The sequence below is a fragment of the Lipophrys pholis genome (assembly GCF_963383615.2).
Source record: "Lipophrys pholis genome assembly, chromosome: 18".
Classification (NCBI taxonomy): domain Eukaryota; kingdom Metazoa; phylum Chordata; class Actinopteri; order Blenniiformes; family Blenniidae; genus Lipophrys; species Lipophrys pholis.
In genome coordinates, this window is record NC_137646.1 from 8,043,858 (window position 1) to 8,060,220 (window position 16,363).

The 16,363-nt window shown below is 42.0% G+C and overlaps 1 protein-coding gene across 1 annotated transcript in view; it reads right to left on the reverse strand.

Annotated features, from left to right (window-relative positions):
* adam19a (ADAM metallopeptidase domain 19a) overlaps positions 1-16,363 on the reverse strand; it is a 122,323-nt gene that overhangs the window by 18,976 nt on the left and 86,984 nt on the right. The window contains exons 10-17 of the mRNA XM_080485975.1: positions 15,149-15,233; positions 10,506-10,648; positions 9,809-9,986; positions 6,410-6,499; positions 4,460-4,655; positions 3,223-3,331; positions 1,483-1,687; positions 1,119-1,196 (exon numbers count right to left, since the gene is read on the reverse strand). Of these exons, the coding sequence (XP_080342101.1) occupies positions 1,119-1,196; positions 1,483-1,687; positions 3,223-3,331; positions 4,460-4,655; positions 6,410-6,499; positions 9,809-9,986; positions 10,506-10,648; positions 15,149-15,233 (1,084 nt within the window). The remainder of the gene's footprint in view (positions 1-1,118; positions 1,197-1,482; positions 1,688-3,222; positions 3,332-4,459; positions 4,656-6,409; positions 6,500-9,808; positions 9,987-10,505; positions 10,649-15,148; positions 15,234-16,363) is intronic.

Below are 16,363 nucleotides of genomic sequence, written 5' to 3' on the forward strand. Positions count from 1 at the left end.
CATGCTGCTGCTGCTATTAGTGATGCAACAAACGGAATTCCGTTGTACTTGAACAATGACAATAAAGCTTCTAAACTTCTAAACTAAACTAAACTAACCTCCTCTAACCTGCATCAAACAGCAACACTCAAAACTCACTTCATGCAGCAGTGGACTGACGGACACCTGGAAGACCACAGTAAACTCGGGATGCACCGATATGAATACCAGCATCGGGTCTGATGCAGCACCGAGGACTCGTAAAAGATCCCTGATAAAACCCAGTCAACTTGTCTTAAAGACATAAAAGGCTGGATGGGCTGTAACGTTCTCCCTCTGAACTCAGATAAAACATACCTTATTACATTTGTCCCCAAACATCTGGGAGAAATGATCTAAACATCTTGTAACACTGGATGGTATTACTTTGACCTCCAGTGCCACTGTGAGGAACCTGGGAGTTCCTTTGGACCAGGACTTGTCCTTCAACTCCCACATTAAAAGTGTCTGCAGCTGGAATGCCTCTAAAACCAGGAACATGTTGATTCAGAGTGACGCTGAGGAACAAATCCATGCATCTGTTACTTCCAGACTGTTGTTTTTCTCTATTATAAAGATGTGTGAATAAAAAATAAAAGTCTCTACTTGATTCAAAGTTCTGTTATTCATCACTTGTTTTTAATTACAGCCGATGAAATCCACCAAAACGGTAAATAAAGATGGTCTAAAGCAATACGAGGTGGTTCAAAGCTTTCATCACGATTTCAACATTTCCATCATTCAATGCGTTCAGATTTAAATATCTAATTTCATCCTGTCAGATTTTACCATTAGCCAGAGGTCAAATTACCCAAAGCAAGTTTTCCGATAATTACAACCCACCCTTCAACAAATGACTCCACAGCTCACTAATTTAATATTTCTGCCTCCAGCCCGCTTGTACTTTTACAATAAATGGTTCATCACTGCAGTTGTTGTTGTATTCCACTCATTTCCCCCGTCAGAGCCCCACTGACAGCGTGTCAAAGCTCCACCTTCTCCCAAGGACAGTGTGTGTGTGTGTGTGTGTGTGTGTGTGTGTGTGCGTGCGTGTGTGTGTGTGTGTGTGTGTGTGTGTGTGTGTGTGTGTGTGTGTGTACCCCTTTGCGGTGGCAGCGTGTGATGCAGGCCTCCAGCTCGGTAAAGGAGGCGTTCCGGCAGTGGCGGTCGCTGCACACCTGCGGTGATAAAAGCAGAGAGAAGCCAGATTGGGATGAGGATTACACTCGGCTGTCTGGTTCAGTGTTTCCCTCGGGTGCTCTGCTCTTTCACGTCTTGTCCTGGGTTCTATTCTTTGGTGATTTTCATGCTTAACTCATTTGGCTCGTTCTGGTTCATGCTTCATGTTCCACGCTCCACTCACTGATATCTCAGGTAAGTATTTTATTTTTTGAACTTCGCCTTTTGTTCTGGTTAAGTCTTGTCAAGTCTTATTATGTAGCAGTGTTGCAGTGATGGACGTACCTTGCCCTCGCCACACTTGGTGCCGGTGGCGACGAGGCCGGGGTCGGGCAGGTCGCCCTGACCATCCTGTGTGCTGTACACGTAGGTACCACGGCACTTCACCTCCACCCCGTTGGTTTTGATGGTGGTGTCGATGGACACGGCATTGGTGCCTTTGGGCTTCTTCGCAGCGCTGAGACACTGGATCTTACCACACTTAGCGTCACTACACACACACACACACACACACACACACACACACACACACACACACAAAATACACATTTATTCATTATTTTAGGGTCTGTGATTTGGAAAAATACATTTTGAACAATATTGTAAGGTCAGCTTTTACCTAATAGATTTTAATGACCCAAAAGTAAAACATTAAACACTATTATGTGTTACTTTAATAAAATCTAAATCTGTGGGAAAAGTGTAGAACTGGCCAAATTTACTAATATTTCAGGTTTAAACTTTTATTTAAATATAATTCCTTTTCTAGCTGTATTTCAGTTGGATATTATAAAATAATATCACATCTCAATCAACACTACAATGTGATGAGTTATTTGTGGTTACACATTATGCCAATGTCTTGTTTTTAAAACTGTGATTAAAATTTTTACTTTTTCTTACTCCATGATATTTTTTAAATAAAAGTATACATCAACTGACCTTGTGCACTGGAAATAAGAGAAAACTTTCAAAGGTAAAGGGATTTAAACAAAGTGTTTATGTTATTATTTGAGAAGTTTAAAGCAACTGAAGACTCGTCCATGTGTACTGTGCCCTCGCCCACAACCCTGAAACAGCATAAAGTGGTATAGATCAGTGATTCTCAACCATGGAGCTGCGAAAAACTCTCAATTCTACTCGTGTGGGCCGCAATGCCGCATCCCACCACATGGGGGCAGTGACGCATCATTCAGTTGTTGAACACGCTCCAATAAGCAGCAGAAGAAGCCAGACGTAAACGTTTGGCTGAAGTGATGGGGAAGTTTTTAAAACAAAGAAAAAGATGAAAGTCGTGCCACCCCCTCCTCAAAGGAGAAATACTTCCCCGAGTACAACCCTGAGTTTATGAAGTTGGGCTTTGTGAACGGAGGGAGCGAAACAGAGCCCGTGTTTAGCCTGCCACAAGTGGAGTCATAGCATGTGTTGGTTTTGGGAAGTGTATTTCTTGTCCCGCTGTGTTATACTGCACACGCCTCCCGAACAAATCAAGGGATGAAAGAAATACAACAAGAAAAGTGAAAGTGCAGCATTGAAGTAAAAGGTCTCCGATTCAATTCCACATAAAATGTAAAAAAAAAAAAAAATCTGTTGGAAAAACTTTGACAAATTCAACTTTTAAAACTAGTTGATCCCAACTCATCTATTTCCCATATTTGTTCTAATACGTGATGTCAGCGGACATGAAATATCAGAAAACAGTTGATTATACTCCCTATCACAACTTAAACAATGAATTTGACTTTTAATACAAGTGTATTACAAACTTAAGATGACTACACAAATACGTCAGATGAAACAAACGCTCATTTGACCAACACCGTACTTATCTAAAGTTACTAAAGGAAACCTAACACATGTGCTTCACGTGTCGATGAACTCGACAGTGACGAGCTGAAGTGCAGAAGATTCATAAACACAGCTGTACCACAGAAGTCAGAATATTGTCTCAGTCCTGTCACACAGCCACAGGTCGCCCAGCTTCGAGACGAGTGTCATTATGTTCCTCCGTCACCTCTGCCTCACCTCTTGTCACACTTCATGTAGTTTCCACGTTCGTCTTTTCCGCAGTTGCCAAACGCATTTCCTGCTGCATTCACATCTTCAAAACAAGCGTCGTGGGCCGGTCGAGCTCCTGCAAACAGAAGCGTCAGAATGAGTGCGTGAGTCCACCGTAAATCACTCTACATAAAACAAGCAGCCAGGGCCTGAGTCACAAAGCTCGGAGCGCCGTCACTCACTGGCAACACCAGCTCAACCACATCAGGAACAACCGTGCTCCACCTCCTTTCTGTGGAGGTCTCACAAGTTTGATTCAGTCATAATGTTCTGTTTGTGGTGAAACATTTAACCAGCAGTTAACAGACAAAACAAAGGTAGTTTGTGACGGTGTTGCTTCGTGAATCCAGAATATATTTACACATCTAACTACTTCTGCAAACTGTGTGTGTACTGTCTTTGCTACTATTCCTTTTTAATAGCACAGCAGTGTCCCCTTATTGTATTTATCTAAGCAGACTACATTCAAAATATCTATTATATTACTATAAATGAAAAATGAGTAGTTTCTTCATGTTTAACAGGAGATGGATGATTAATTTAATCACAGTAGCAGTGAAGCTCAAAGCGCGATTCACGAGAAATAGATACAATTCTTTTGGAGCGGCAAAACATTTTGAACCTTCAATATCAAGATAATAAACCCCAAAGTATTTTACGTTTGTGTTTTTCAGTGTATTCATCAAAATAAGAGGACATAACTAACTACAATTAAAAACTGCAGATATTTTCGTCTTGTTTTTGTCAGGGGTCATGGTGTTCAGTGCTGAGTGTTGATCACTGTGTGTGTTCAATACTGAGTGTTGATCACTGTGTGTGTTCAGTACTGAGTGTTGATCACTGTGTGTGTTCAGTGCTGAGTGTTGATATCACTGTGTGTGTTCAGTACTGAGTGTTGATCACTGTGTGTGTTCAGTGCTGAGTGTTGATCACTGTGTGTGTTCAATACTGAGTGTTGATCACTGTGTGTGTTCAGTACTGAGTGTTGATCACTGTGTGTGTTCAATACTGAGTGTTGATCACTGTGTCTGTTCAATACTGAGTGTTGATCACTGGGTGTGTTCAGTGCTGAGTGTTGATCACTGTGTCTGTTCAATACTGAGTGTTGATCACTGTGTGTTCAATACTGAGTGTTGATCACTGTGTGTTCAGTAGTGAGTGTTGAGTCCAGTGTGTGTTGGGTTCTCAGCGTAGCTTCCATTACCGTAGCCCCACAGCTGCAGGCACTGCTGTTGGTGGGTGAGGCACATGCCGTTGTAGCAGTAGGCCAGGCCCCGCTGGCAGGAGGAGCCGTCCAGCAGGTACACGTTGGCGGGGCAGTAAGGAGAAGCCCCGGTGCAGTACTCAGGGAGGTCACAGGCCCCGGCAGGGCCGCGGCACATCGTTCCTGCCTGCTTCAACTGGCACAACAAACAGAACGAGACGTGAGATGAGCCTCAAATCGACCTTGGAGGAAGAAGCATGGTGAATCCGTCAGTACACAGAGGTCAGTGTCTGGTGACAGGAAAGATTATGTGATGGAAAAAAAGATTAAAAATGTCTTCTTTCAGGATAAGGACGGATTGTTTGTTCACCATCAGCTGTAGAATGATGTGTGACTCAAATCAACCCGTAACATAACAGCTCTTATTCAATTGACTCCGTCATGAAAAACATTAGAATAATTAAATGTCATCAAGACTTCTCAAAAGATTAGGACTGGACAAACAAAAGGCTGGAAACATAATTAACTCAGTAATTATATAATTAATTATGTTATTTGTAACAGGGGAATAATATGACTAAATAAAACCAAGCATTTCAGTGTTTCTCAGAAGTGAAGGTCAGCAGGAGCGTTTGAACAATTTCAGAAAGATGTAAAATGACTGATCTCCAGAGGTTTTAAACTTGATATGCTGCATGTGGAAGCTGAACTAAATAACACAATCCAGTTAGAATGTCGGTAAACATGGACATGGAGACTCAAGCGTGTGTAAAACCCTGGGAGACGTTCATGCTCATAGACTCATTTTCAACGTTTAATGTGATTTATCTGAAAATGTTTGCTGCTTAAAGTTGCTTCTTGTTTTTAACATGTTTGAATCAAATCAGCCTTCATGATACATTTACCATCAGAGCATTACAAGGGGAACTCAAATAATACCAAAGCAAAATCCTCATCTGAATACTTGTGTTCTGACTCCACGTGTCACTATGAACATGCCTGAAAACGATGCAGTACATACGCCAGGCCTTTATGTGGCGCTGTGGCCCAGCGGCACAAAAATACACCAGAACCAGAGAAGAAGACAAGGAGCATGAAAAAATCCTCGTATTGGAGAAATCCAACATGTCAGTCATTAAAGTGACATTAGACGAGTAGCTTCCGCACCACGATGTGGAGCGTGTTGGCGACAGACGTCACGGAGACGTTTGTGAGCGTATCAGGTGTAAAGGTGGAGCGATGGCGTCTTCATTTTCGGCTAATGTGCGTCTCGCCCATCCACACCTCAAAGCTGAGGCAGCGTTTTAAAATCTCCCCACTCTGGATCCCGTTTTCAAAAACACCGGTTTCCTGCAACGTGGCGCCGTGTAGACGATCGGACAAAGAAAATATCCGGTTACATGAAGCTGCGTTCTCGTGCGTACAGGGCCTAATGTATAGTTTTTGACAACCGCAAACAATTTGGTTGTAAATTTAAGAACTGGGATTGTATAAAGGAGCCAGCACTTGACTATTGCCATGAAATACATTACTTATTCGTGAGTCCACAAACTGTCCACAAATATAATAACGAGCGGCAGAGAAGACGTCATGTTGAGGAGGAAACTTTCATCTTTAAAAGACGCTGTGATGAGCAGAAGGAATAAAAGCAGGAAAAGCTCTTTTCTGTTCGTCTCTCTGTGTGTGGGGGGGATTAAAGAAAAGTTCCACCTTGGGAACTGATTTGAAAAAGTGACGGTTCCTGTGGCTCCAGGCACCAAAGTTCTCTGAACGGACAACCTGTTTAACTGACCCTAAATCTCTGTGGAATTTGGCTTTGGAGTTTTTTACATGACAATGAGCTCCAGAGTGAGACGAGAGCAGAGCTGCAGCTGGTTTGAATGTGACACTGTGACATGTTGAGCGATGGACCTGAGCTCCGGTCCTCTGAAAGCACATTGTGTGTCTTACTCTGCAGCCCTCGCAGCAAACTCCATGAGCACACTGCGCCTCCGCCTTCAGGGTGCAGTTGTTGGCGTTGCAGCAGTCATTGGTGCACTCCTGTGAACATCAGCAAAGACAAATCAAAATCAGGTTCATGCAGTAAATTTCACCTTCACCTAAATTCAACATCAAATGGGAAATGTCCCAGCAAGTATTTATACAATGAAATATATGTCCCTGGAAATGTGAATGGATTGTTAATTAAAACTTGGAAAGTATTTTTATGGCCAGGTTTTGTTTCCTTGTTGGGTTTGGTTTTTATTAGTAGTAAAACGCATTAGAAACAGGCTGTGAGGTCCAGAGGAGATTATTAGTGAATAATACCCATGAAACCAGACTCAGTCCCTACTACACTGTTTAAAGACATTTTCCACCAGATTAGTAAATTAATACGAGATCAGATGAACTTATCTTTAGTAACAGGCTCTGTAAGTTTAAGGTCGTTAAACCTCTTATTAAAAAGTCATCTTTGATCCAAGTTACTGGCCAATATCCAAACTTGTTTTTATTTCTAAAATTATGTTTTGGCAAGTCGCTATATGACCATTTATGTACAAACAACCAACTTGAGTCTTTCCAGTCGGTTTTAGATTCATCATAGCAGAGACGCTCTGGTCAGAATTCCTAATGGTCTTCTCATGGCCTCAGGCAAAGGACTGGTCTCTGTTCTGGTCTTTGTTCTGGTCCTGTTCTGGTCCTGTTCTGGTCTTTGTTCTGGTCCTGTTCTAGTCTTTGTTCTGGTCTTTGTTCTGGTCTCTGTTCTGGTCTTTGTTCTGGTCACTGTTCTGGTCTCTGTTCTGGTCTTTGTTCTGGTCCTGTTCTGGTGTCTGTTCTGGTCCTGGTTCTGGTCTTTGTTCTAGTCCTGTTCTGGTCTTTGTTCTGGTCTTTTTTCTCGTCCTGTTCTGGTCTTTGTTCTAGTCTTTGTTCTGGTCTCTGTTCTAGTCTTTGTTCTGGTCTCTGTTCTGGTCTTTGTTCTAGTCCTGTTCTGGTCTTTGTTCTGGTCACTGTTCTGGTCACTGTTCTGGTCTCTGTTCTGGTCTCTGTTCTGGTCCTGGTTCTGGTCTTTGTTCTAGTCCTGTTCTGGTCTTTTTTCTCGTCCTGTTCTGGTCTTTGTTCTGGTCCTGTTCTAGTCTTTGTTCTGGTCTCTGTTCTGGTCTCTGTTCTAGTCTTTGTTCTGGTCTCTGTTCTGGTCTTTGTTCTAGTCCTGTTCTGGTCTTTGTTCTGGTCCTGTTCTGGTCTCTGTTCTGGTCCTGTTCTGGTCTTTGTTCTGGTCTTTGCTCTGGTCTCTGTTCTGGTCTTTGTTCTGGTCCTGTTCTGGTCTCTGTTCTGGGCTCAGTGATTTGATACTATTGATCAGAACATCCAACAGAGACTGGAACATTTCGTCAGGATTAAAGGTGCAGCGCTGGGATTTGGTCACGTGATTCAGATCAAGATGAAGGGATCGAGGAAGACTTTGCTCCGCTCCAGACTTTCAGCTGATCTACGACAGAGGATACTCAGAGTCCAGCTTTTTGAATTGAGCAACACACTGGGCCAGCGGCGAAGTCCATGGAACACTGCTTGCCAATACTTTACTGATTGTTTTAAGATCTACATTGATTAGTGATATAGGCCGATAGTCTGATGGTAGTGTGGGATCTTTATCCGGTTTTAGAAGAAGACTGATATTTGCATAGTTTATATGTTGGGGGAGAGTTGAAGATTCTTTAATCTCCTCAATTATTCTAAAAATAAATTGTTGAGAGTAAAGACCATAATCCTTTGTAAAATTCAGCGGAGTATCTGTCAGAGTTTTCTGAACTCAATCAATAAGCAGTCGTCCTGGGAGGCGGCATGAGCCATCTCCATCTCTTTCGCCTTTATTTTGTCCTTTTTGGTCTTGTATGAGGAGTAAGAAATGATTTTGCCTCTCATGAAGACTCTAGCGCCTCACAGAGGACACAGGGAGAGACACCAGGCAGGTCATTTGTTTCTAAAAAAGATTGTCCATTGTTTTTTAAAGAATGTGAAGAAGTCTGGATCCTTGAGCAGTGACGTGTTAAATCCCCATGTCTGATAGGAGGGGTGATTGTTCTATTAGTGACTGTCATAGTGACAGGTCAAAGGTCACTGATAGTAATGAGGTGAATCTGTGCGTCCGAGGTGTCTTTAATCAAGGATTGCCGCACTGCTGAGTAGAAGGTGTACTCTTTAAGCTTTTACATTGTTGTGACCTGGCAGGTCTCAGAACCAAAGCTCTGCTGGGCAGCAGTGAGTTTCTACACATTTAGAGTTACTCTACCAGAGAAAATCTTTGAAATCTACTTCCCATTCTGCACAGAGAATAAACCAGTACAGGAAAACAAGACCATTGCCACTCTTTCCACAAATTTCCAAGCCGCAGTTCCCTAAACCAATCACACTAAAGCTGATATGTTTGCAAACAAACCAGCATTTATAGCCATTATGTTTCCTAAATGACGTCATCTTGGGAAACCTGTTTTATGGGTCCGTGGGATACTAACGATGGCATTGCAGCAGCTGAAGCGAAAATATCAACTTTTGACCGATTCAGCCCGAAAAAGAAGTCCGACTTTCTCAAAGAAAGAGTCTTCAAGCAATGAGAATATTCTTAAATGTTACCATTAATTGTTTTCCCACTGCCAATCGAAATCTTGTGCGATTGCCTGTACTTGACTGGATCTCGTGTGCGTATAACGCTTCAGGAAAGTTTGGGAGTTTCCATGATGGTAAGACGTCAACAAACCCAAAATTGAAATGTTGAAAATACGTGTTTGAAAGGTATTGACAACGTATTAGAGACGTATTAGAGACGTACATCGACTACGAATAGTGGCTCCTAAATGTTGATTCTGCCCGTGTGGACTCTGGTAGAGTAACTTTTAAAACTTCTAAATCATTTGTTGAATTTTTGTTCCAAACTCTGACGGCTTCAAGAAGCTCCGGGTTGAATGTTTCAGTAAAGATTCACATTCCTCTCTGTGAGTGACAGGACACAACAACTGCAGACAAAACGTAAGCAGTGTCGAAGAGAATTGGTTTTTAGAAAAGTTCCTGCCAGATTACTTCTCCAAGCTCAGATTTCCCTCAGTAAATGTGTAAATGTAAAAGATCCATCACAACACCATGGTGTGCAGGATTGTTGAGGAGCTCCAGTCTCTTCATCACCCTAACGACACACTGAACCATGTCCCTGTTTGATGAGACCGACTGAAATCTGCCAGCAGCTCTTCAGGAACAATGGCGATGGATTGAAGCACGGTGGTGGCAGCGTCAGGCCAAAATGTGCCGCAACAAAATGGAGGAACAGATTCGAGCTTCGCGCAGTAATTTAAACAGATATGAAATAATATCTGTCCTCACATCAGGTTCTCCACAGTCGCACTCTTCTCCGTCCTCCACAAAACCATTGCCACACTTTTTGCCCCCGACCAGGTCTTTCATGTTGGGCATGTTGAAGAGGCACATGCCCCCTCCCTTCTGGAAGTAGCTGTCCAGGTCACGTTTGCTGCAGCGGCTGAAGACTCGGGGAAATGGGTGCCTGGACACGGATAATAGATGTAGAAGTGAATGGGAAAATGCATCATTTGTAAAATACAAAATGAGCTGGGTAATGGAAAAACTGCAAAAACGGTCAATTTACTGCATTTGTCAGCGGTAAATTCAGTCATTTCTTTGATTATTAGAATTTAGTTTGTATGAAACAAAAAATGTAGGCATTCATCTGTTTAAATAGAATAATAACTACAGTCTTAATATCTGACACTTTTTATAATCGTTTGAAGATTTTAACCCCAAAAAATAATAAATAAAATAAACATGATTCGATATACAAATTACTATCTGAATGTACACATTATTCTCTAGACAGATGAGTGTTTCCTTTGGTTTTCTCTGAATCTTTAGGAGGCAAATTACGATGGAATTCCTCTTAAATATCTCAAGAGTAAATAATAAGTTCTGCTACTGTCAGTGCATCAGGCAGCCACACTATGAGAAGCAGTTCTTCGGGGGGGGGGGGTGTTGTGTGCAGAAGGGTGTGCTGGTATTGGAGGTTCACCCAGTGGCAGCAGCCATCACGCAGCCCCCCTGCTCCGCCGTGGCCTCCACACAGCAGCCGTCGTGGTCGTGGCTCATGCCAAGGTTGTGCCCGATCTCGTGAGCCATGGTGGCTGCGGCGCCGATCGACAGCTCCGAGTGGTCCTGGGGACGCACGTCAAAAAGAAGGAATCATTCCCCTTCATCACCACGGAGGATCGACGGGCGAGCCAATTCAAAGTTCTCACAGATATTTCACATAGAAACTGGGTTTTCCTGTGAGCTGAATGAAATGACTGTTAAGAGTCTTTAATACTTGAAAGCAAGGTCACTTTCTAACAAACCTTCTGTTAAGATATGTAGAGAACATCTGGCTATTTTCTCCTCATGAGGATTTTACCTTCTTTGTTATAAAGACACTACTAATACTAATACTGCGCTTTTTCACCTTAATGTTAAAAAGCTTCATAATAATACAGAAACCCAGCAGATGTATAACCGAACATTAAAAATCCCCATTAGTTTCTGAATCTCCCAATCTCCTCCCATAAGAACGAGCTGCTGGAAACAGTTTAGCTTTTCTGTTTTCGGCTGGAAACATTTAAAAAAAAGTTTTGCACTGTAGGTTGTGTAAAATAAACAAAACACAGTTTCCACGAGAAAACATTGTTGGAAGTAGTTCAAGATTGAAGGTGAACTTTATCACTGTTACAGTGAACCCAGCAGCAGACTCAGCACAACCATTCAGGTTTTATCAGAGCTTATTAAAGTTCTCACAGAAGCAGAGGTGTCCAGATATAAATCCAAAAGAGTCCGAGAAGCAGGCAGAAGATCAAAAATCACAGTTAAACTAAGGTGGGGGAAACACTGGGGAATGACAGGACTCAACAGACGATCTGGCAGAGAGACAAGAGGAACGGGAATAAGAGCCAAACGCAGGTGAACGCACACAGAAGAGGTGACAGGAAGGACGAGCGTGAAGAGGCGCAGACCAGACAGGTGAGTGACAAAATAAAGCCGTAAAGAAAGAGCAGATAAAATACACACACTTTACAAAGACATTGTGTCAGGCCGAGAGGAAGTCCGAGGCGTCGCCATGAAACAGGAAGTGATGTGTAACTCTGTTCTCCATGCTGCAATCTGCCTGAAACTTGTTTCATCACAGTCCTGCCCTGATCACATCCACACGCTAATGTCCAGAGTCAGTGCGCCACCTTGTGGTATCAGGAGTTTGACATTTTTGACACTTGAACTGATCTGATCTAATTGTAGCCCACTTTCCATCGCACTCTGTCCAGCACACACCTCCCCTGAACCACGTTCCAACATGCGTGGGAGTGTGACGGCCCTTTCATCGCTGCTTGCAGCTTTAATTTCCACAAACCTGAGAATGAATAAGTTGATAAATTGGATCCAGAGATCTACATGTGACCATCATTGTTGTTTTCTTAAACGGAAAATGGATTTCACTTATAAATGGAATTCCACTGATAATGTAAAGATCACAGCAAGGTTTATACATTCAAACAGCAGCACTCCTGACAGTAGGACTGTGAAGGGTATAACCATACATAGACTTATTGTTGCTGTGAGCTAAAATTGCTGAATTGCAGCAATTCAGGGGAGTGATCTTCTGATGAAGATCACTCCCCTCCCTATTGCAATAACACACTTGCCTTGCTACTGAAACCACACAACCATATATAGTCTGGTGACATACACGTATTTACCCTGGAGGTTAGACAGGTGAGGTTAGGTATGTTGCTTTAAAAGTACTTTGGGACTAAGTCTTACTGATGATTCCGCATACTGAGAGACAAGCTCACAGTCAGATGGATGTTTATGTGATTATTTTAATGTTTAATCTTTTTTACACAAACTATGTGCAATAAAGAAAACTTGTTGCTTATAAATACAAAGAACACATAGTCACTACAAGTATTTATTTACAAGAGATTGGTTAAAAGCCCCGTTTGAAATCGGAATGTACCGAAGGAGGGCAGTACTACGTCATTAAGGATTGACAACAGGTGCAATTTACCTAACCTCTTCATATACTCACACTTTTCAGAGTGAACTGATAAAATCATATCAAAAGGGGGATTGAAGGGTATAACCAGATATAGATGTATTATTTCTGTGAGCTAAAAATGCTGAGATGCAAAAACTGTTGAGAGAAAATGTGAGAATGTTGAGTTAGACCAAACCAGGAGATAGAGACACACACACACACACACACACACACACACACACACACACACACACACACACACACACACACACACACACACACACACACACACACACACACACACACACACACACACACACACACACACACACACACGCACACACTTTATTTCTTTTTACCTTCACCAACGAAAGTTGGGCAACCAACAAAATTGGCCGAGAAGGTTATGTTTTCGTCTGCTTACATTGATTTAATGGTATGTATGTATGTATGTATGTATGTATGTATGTATGTATGTATGTATGTATGTATGTATGTATGTATGTATGTATGTTTGTATGTATGTATGTATGTATGTATGTATGTATGTATGTATGTATGTATGTATGTATGTATAAATATACTGTGTCTTTTAGCAACTTCTCACCCAAATTGCATGATATTTTCATGGATGATTCAATCGATTAGATTTTGGGACGTTAACGGCTTCTCATTTTCGAAGAAATCCTCAAAAAACGGTGAAAAGAAGTTCCATATAAAGTGGATGGGAGAGGCACCCGATGGAGGAGATCAAAGGAGCTCAGTGTCTGTTGCTATGGAGACGCTCCCTGCTCAGCGTTTTACACAGTGATGTTACTGTCTGACAGGCTAGTTAGCATCGATATGAGCTAACAGCTATCATGCTCTTGATGCTAACTCAGTTCCACAAAGAAACGTGGCATTGGCGACGGTCCGCGCTCTACCGAGTGTAGCTCTAGTTTGCTTCTGTCTATGCCAGATTTCATGTCAGAAAATAAAGAGGGGAGCAGATCGGAAAGTTGTAGCCACCTTTGATGTATTTCATACGGACTGTTGCATTTGTCTATTTAAATAAATCACAAATAATCTCAAGTCAGTCTTTGGCTATTTTGATTCTAGAACCACATAAAGGATTAAAGAAGTGGGGGAGTTCTGTGTTCGCATTTTGATTTAAACCAGTTACCTCCTGTTTCAGCTCGCTTTGGTCAATGTTGCTACAGTTACCTTAATAAAGTAATCTGCTTTCTGATTACTACTTACTCTTTTCAAAAGTAAGTTAGTTACTTTACTGTTTTCTTGTTTTTAAAAGTAACTAAGTTAGCTTACAAGTAACTTTTTAGTTACTTTCAGCAGCTGCCAACAACACCCCCCACGGTCTCAACATGATAATGCCAACCGGTTTGATCAAAAGCTCAGTTCTGATCCCTGCCTGGCCTCCTGCTGATACATATTTAACCTCTGACCTTCATTCTTTCTTGTATTTATATCTGACTCTATGGTTTTATTATCACATTTTTACTATTACTGGTATTTATTTATTAGGAAAACAAAATTACTGGTATTTATTTATTTAATAGGAAAACAAAATTACTGGTATTTATTCACCCGAAGATGTAGTTGTAGTCTGTTGTTGCTTTATTTATCTATTTATTTATTTGCACTGCCTGCTCTATGTGACCTTTTAATTGCCCCCTGGGGACAAATAAAGCCTTTCATTGATTGATTGATTGATTGATTGATTGATTGACTGAAAAAGGGGGGGGGTGGGGGGGGGGGGCTGATTGCAGTGATATCATGATGTTGGTTAGTTCCGATTCTTTAATGTCACCTGAACATAACATCGTTAGAGCGGGTTGGCCTGTGATTGGCTGAGAGTGGAGAAGGGGGCGGGTCAGGTGAGCGAGCAGAGACTGCATACGTGTATGTGTATGTGTGTGTGTGTGTGTGTGTCAGTTTGGAGGAGAATGGAGGAGCGGCCCGGTTCTGTTGAATAATAAAGCGGCTTTACAGACAAGAAACTCGTCCTGCGGGACGCTGTGACTTGGATAAGTAACTTTAATCTGATTACTGGTTTGGAAACAGTAACACGTTAGATTACTTGTTACTGAAAAAAGTGGTCATATAAGAGTAACGTGTTACTAATTAATGTGTTAATATGACAGCATCACTGGTTTTGGGCTCCACAATGAGCTCCTTAGATGTTTATCAAACTGTGTCGGCAGCAGCTAGAAACCAGAACAATATATTTGTGTTTATTTTCAGAGGGAAACTGTTTTCCCTGTTTATTTTGTTGTTGTTCTGCAGCCCTGAGCTCAGCTCAGCTCAGCTCAGTTAATTCTAGTATTTTATGTTAGGGTAAAAAAAAAAAAAAAAAGCAGCTGTATAACTCTGTTGATGAATATTCGCGGCCTTGAAACATTGATGGACACTTTCAGAGTCGCACAAACAGTTTCTACATTTGCAGCTCATCAGGAAGAATGATAAATCCATCAGGAGCCGTTTCTTCACCCTTACTGACCTTCAGCTGAATCGTTTCATTAAATCTTCATTCTAAAGAAAAACATCTTGGGGACTGCCCAAAGGTCACGTGGTGGAAATAAGAGGCTTTCAGAAATAAGTGATGGAGCCTGGAAAGGAAAAGAAACCAGAAATAGAACAAAGGTTCTATAACGTACCACGTTGATGCCCCCAGAGTTCTCCAGGCTGCACATCCCTTCCAGCGGCGCCATGCCGATGGTCGTCCCCTTGAAAACTACACCCCTGTCTCACACACACACACACACACACACACACACACACACACACACACACACACACACACACACACACACACACACACACACACACACACACACACACACACACACACACACACACACACACACACACACACACTCATGTCAGGTCTGATCAATCAAAACAAAACAAAACAAAACGGTCATCCCGACTGTGTGGCTGAGCAGATCGTCTTCTTGCCCACAGTCGGTGGTTCGATCCTCCATCTCCGTCCAATAAACGGTTCTTAAACACACGCTGAAGCCCAAATTGCTCCCAGTGGATGAGTGAATGTGTGAAACGGTGACTGTGAGAGTGAAAAGTTATTTTAGACTGCTGTAATGTTCAAGACATCAAATAAGAGAAGTTCATTTACTCACACAGCTCAAGAGTGGAACAGCTCTGTGTGTGAGTGCGTGTGCGTGTTCACAACTACTGAGGCTGATAGGAGAAGCCTTGAGGGAAATTTCTACCTCAATAAAATCACAGTTTAACAATTTGTGAAATTACCGACTAACAGAACGTGAAGCGGTGGTGTGTGTGTGTGTGTGTCATTAGAGCCGAGCAGAGCCTCCTCAGGAGGGAGCAGGTGTGTGGGGAGCATGGTAATCAGCCATCCCATTAACTAAAGCAACAACCCACATCATAACATCCAGAATGACTCCAAACTCAGCCGAGCTGTAATTTGTAACGGGTACTGTGGGTCACATGTTCATATTCGTTTCCTCAGGTGAAGCTCGCCGTCAAGACTAATCAGGAAGGGGTAGTTGGGCCCTCATTCAAGGGTTTACCATTGTTCTTTCTACATTTTATCTGAAGGAGAGAAAGTGGGACACATCTGGGTTTATGAGCAAAAATCTGAACCCGGTGAAAATTTGAAGGACACACGTGAATTTATGTTGGTTTCCTTCAAACGGCAGCTTAATTCGTCTCAAATGGCTTCAGGTGAGATGGTGAAGGTCTGTGTTCCACTTCACCTCAAGACTTCAGAGAGTTTCTTCATCTGAATCCCTGTTGGGAAATCATGTTTATCATGTAACATGAACGGATTAAAAAATATCCTATTTACGAAGGACAATTTTAATACATATATTCATTTACTATTGCAACAATCT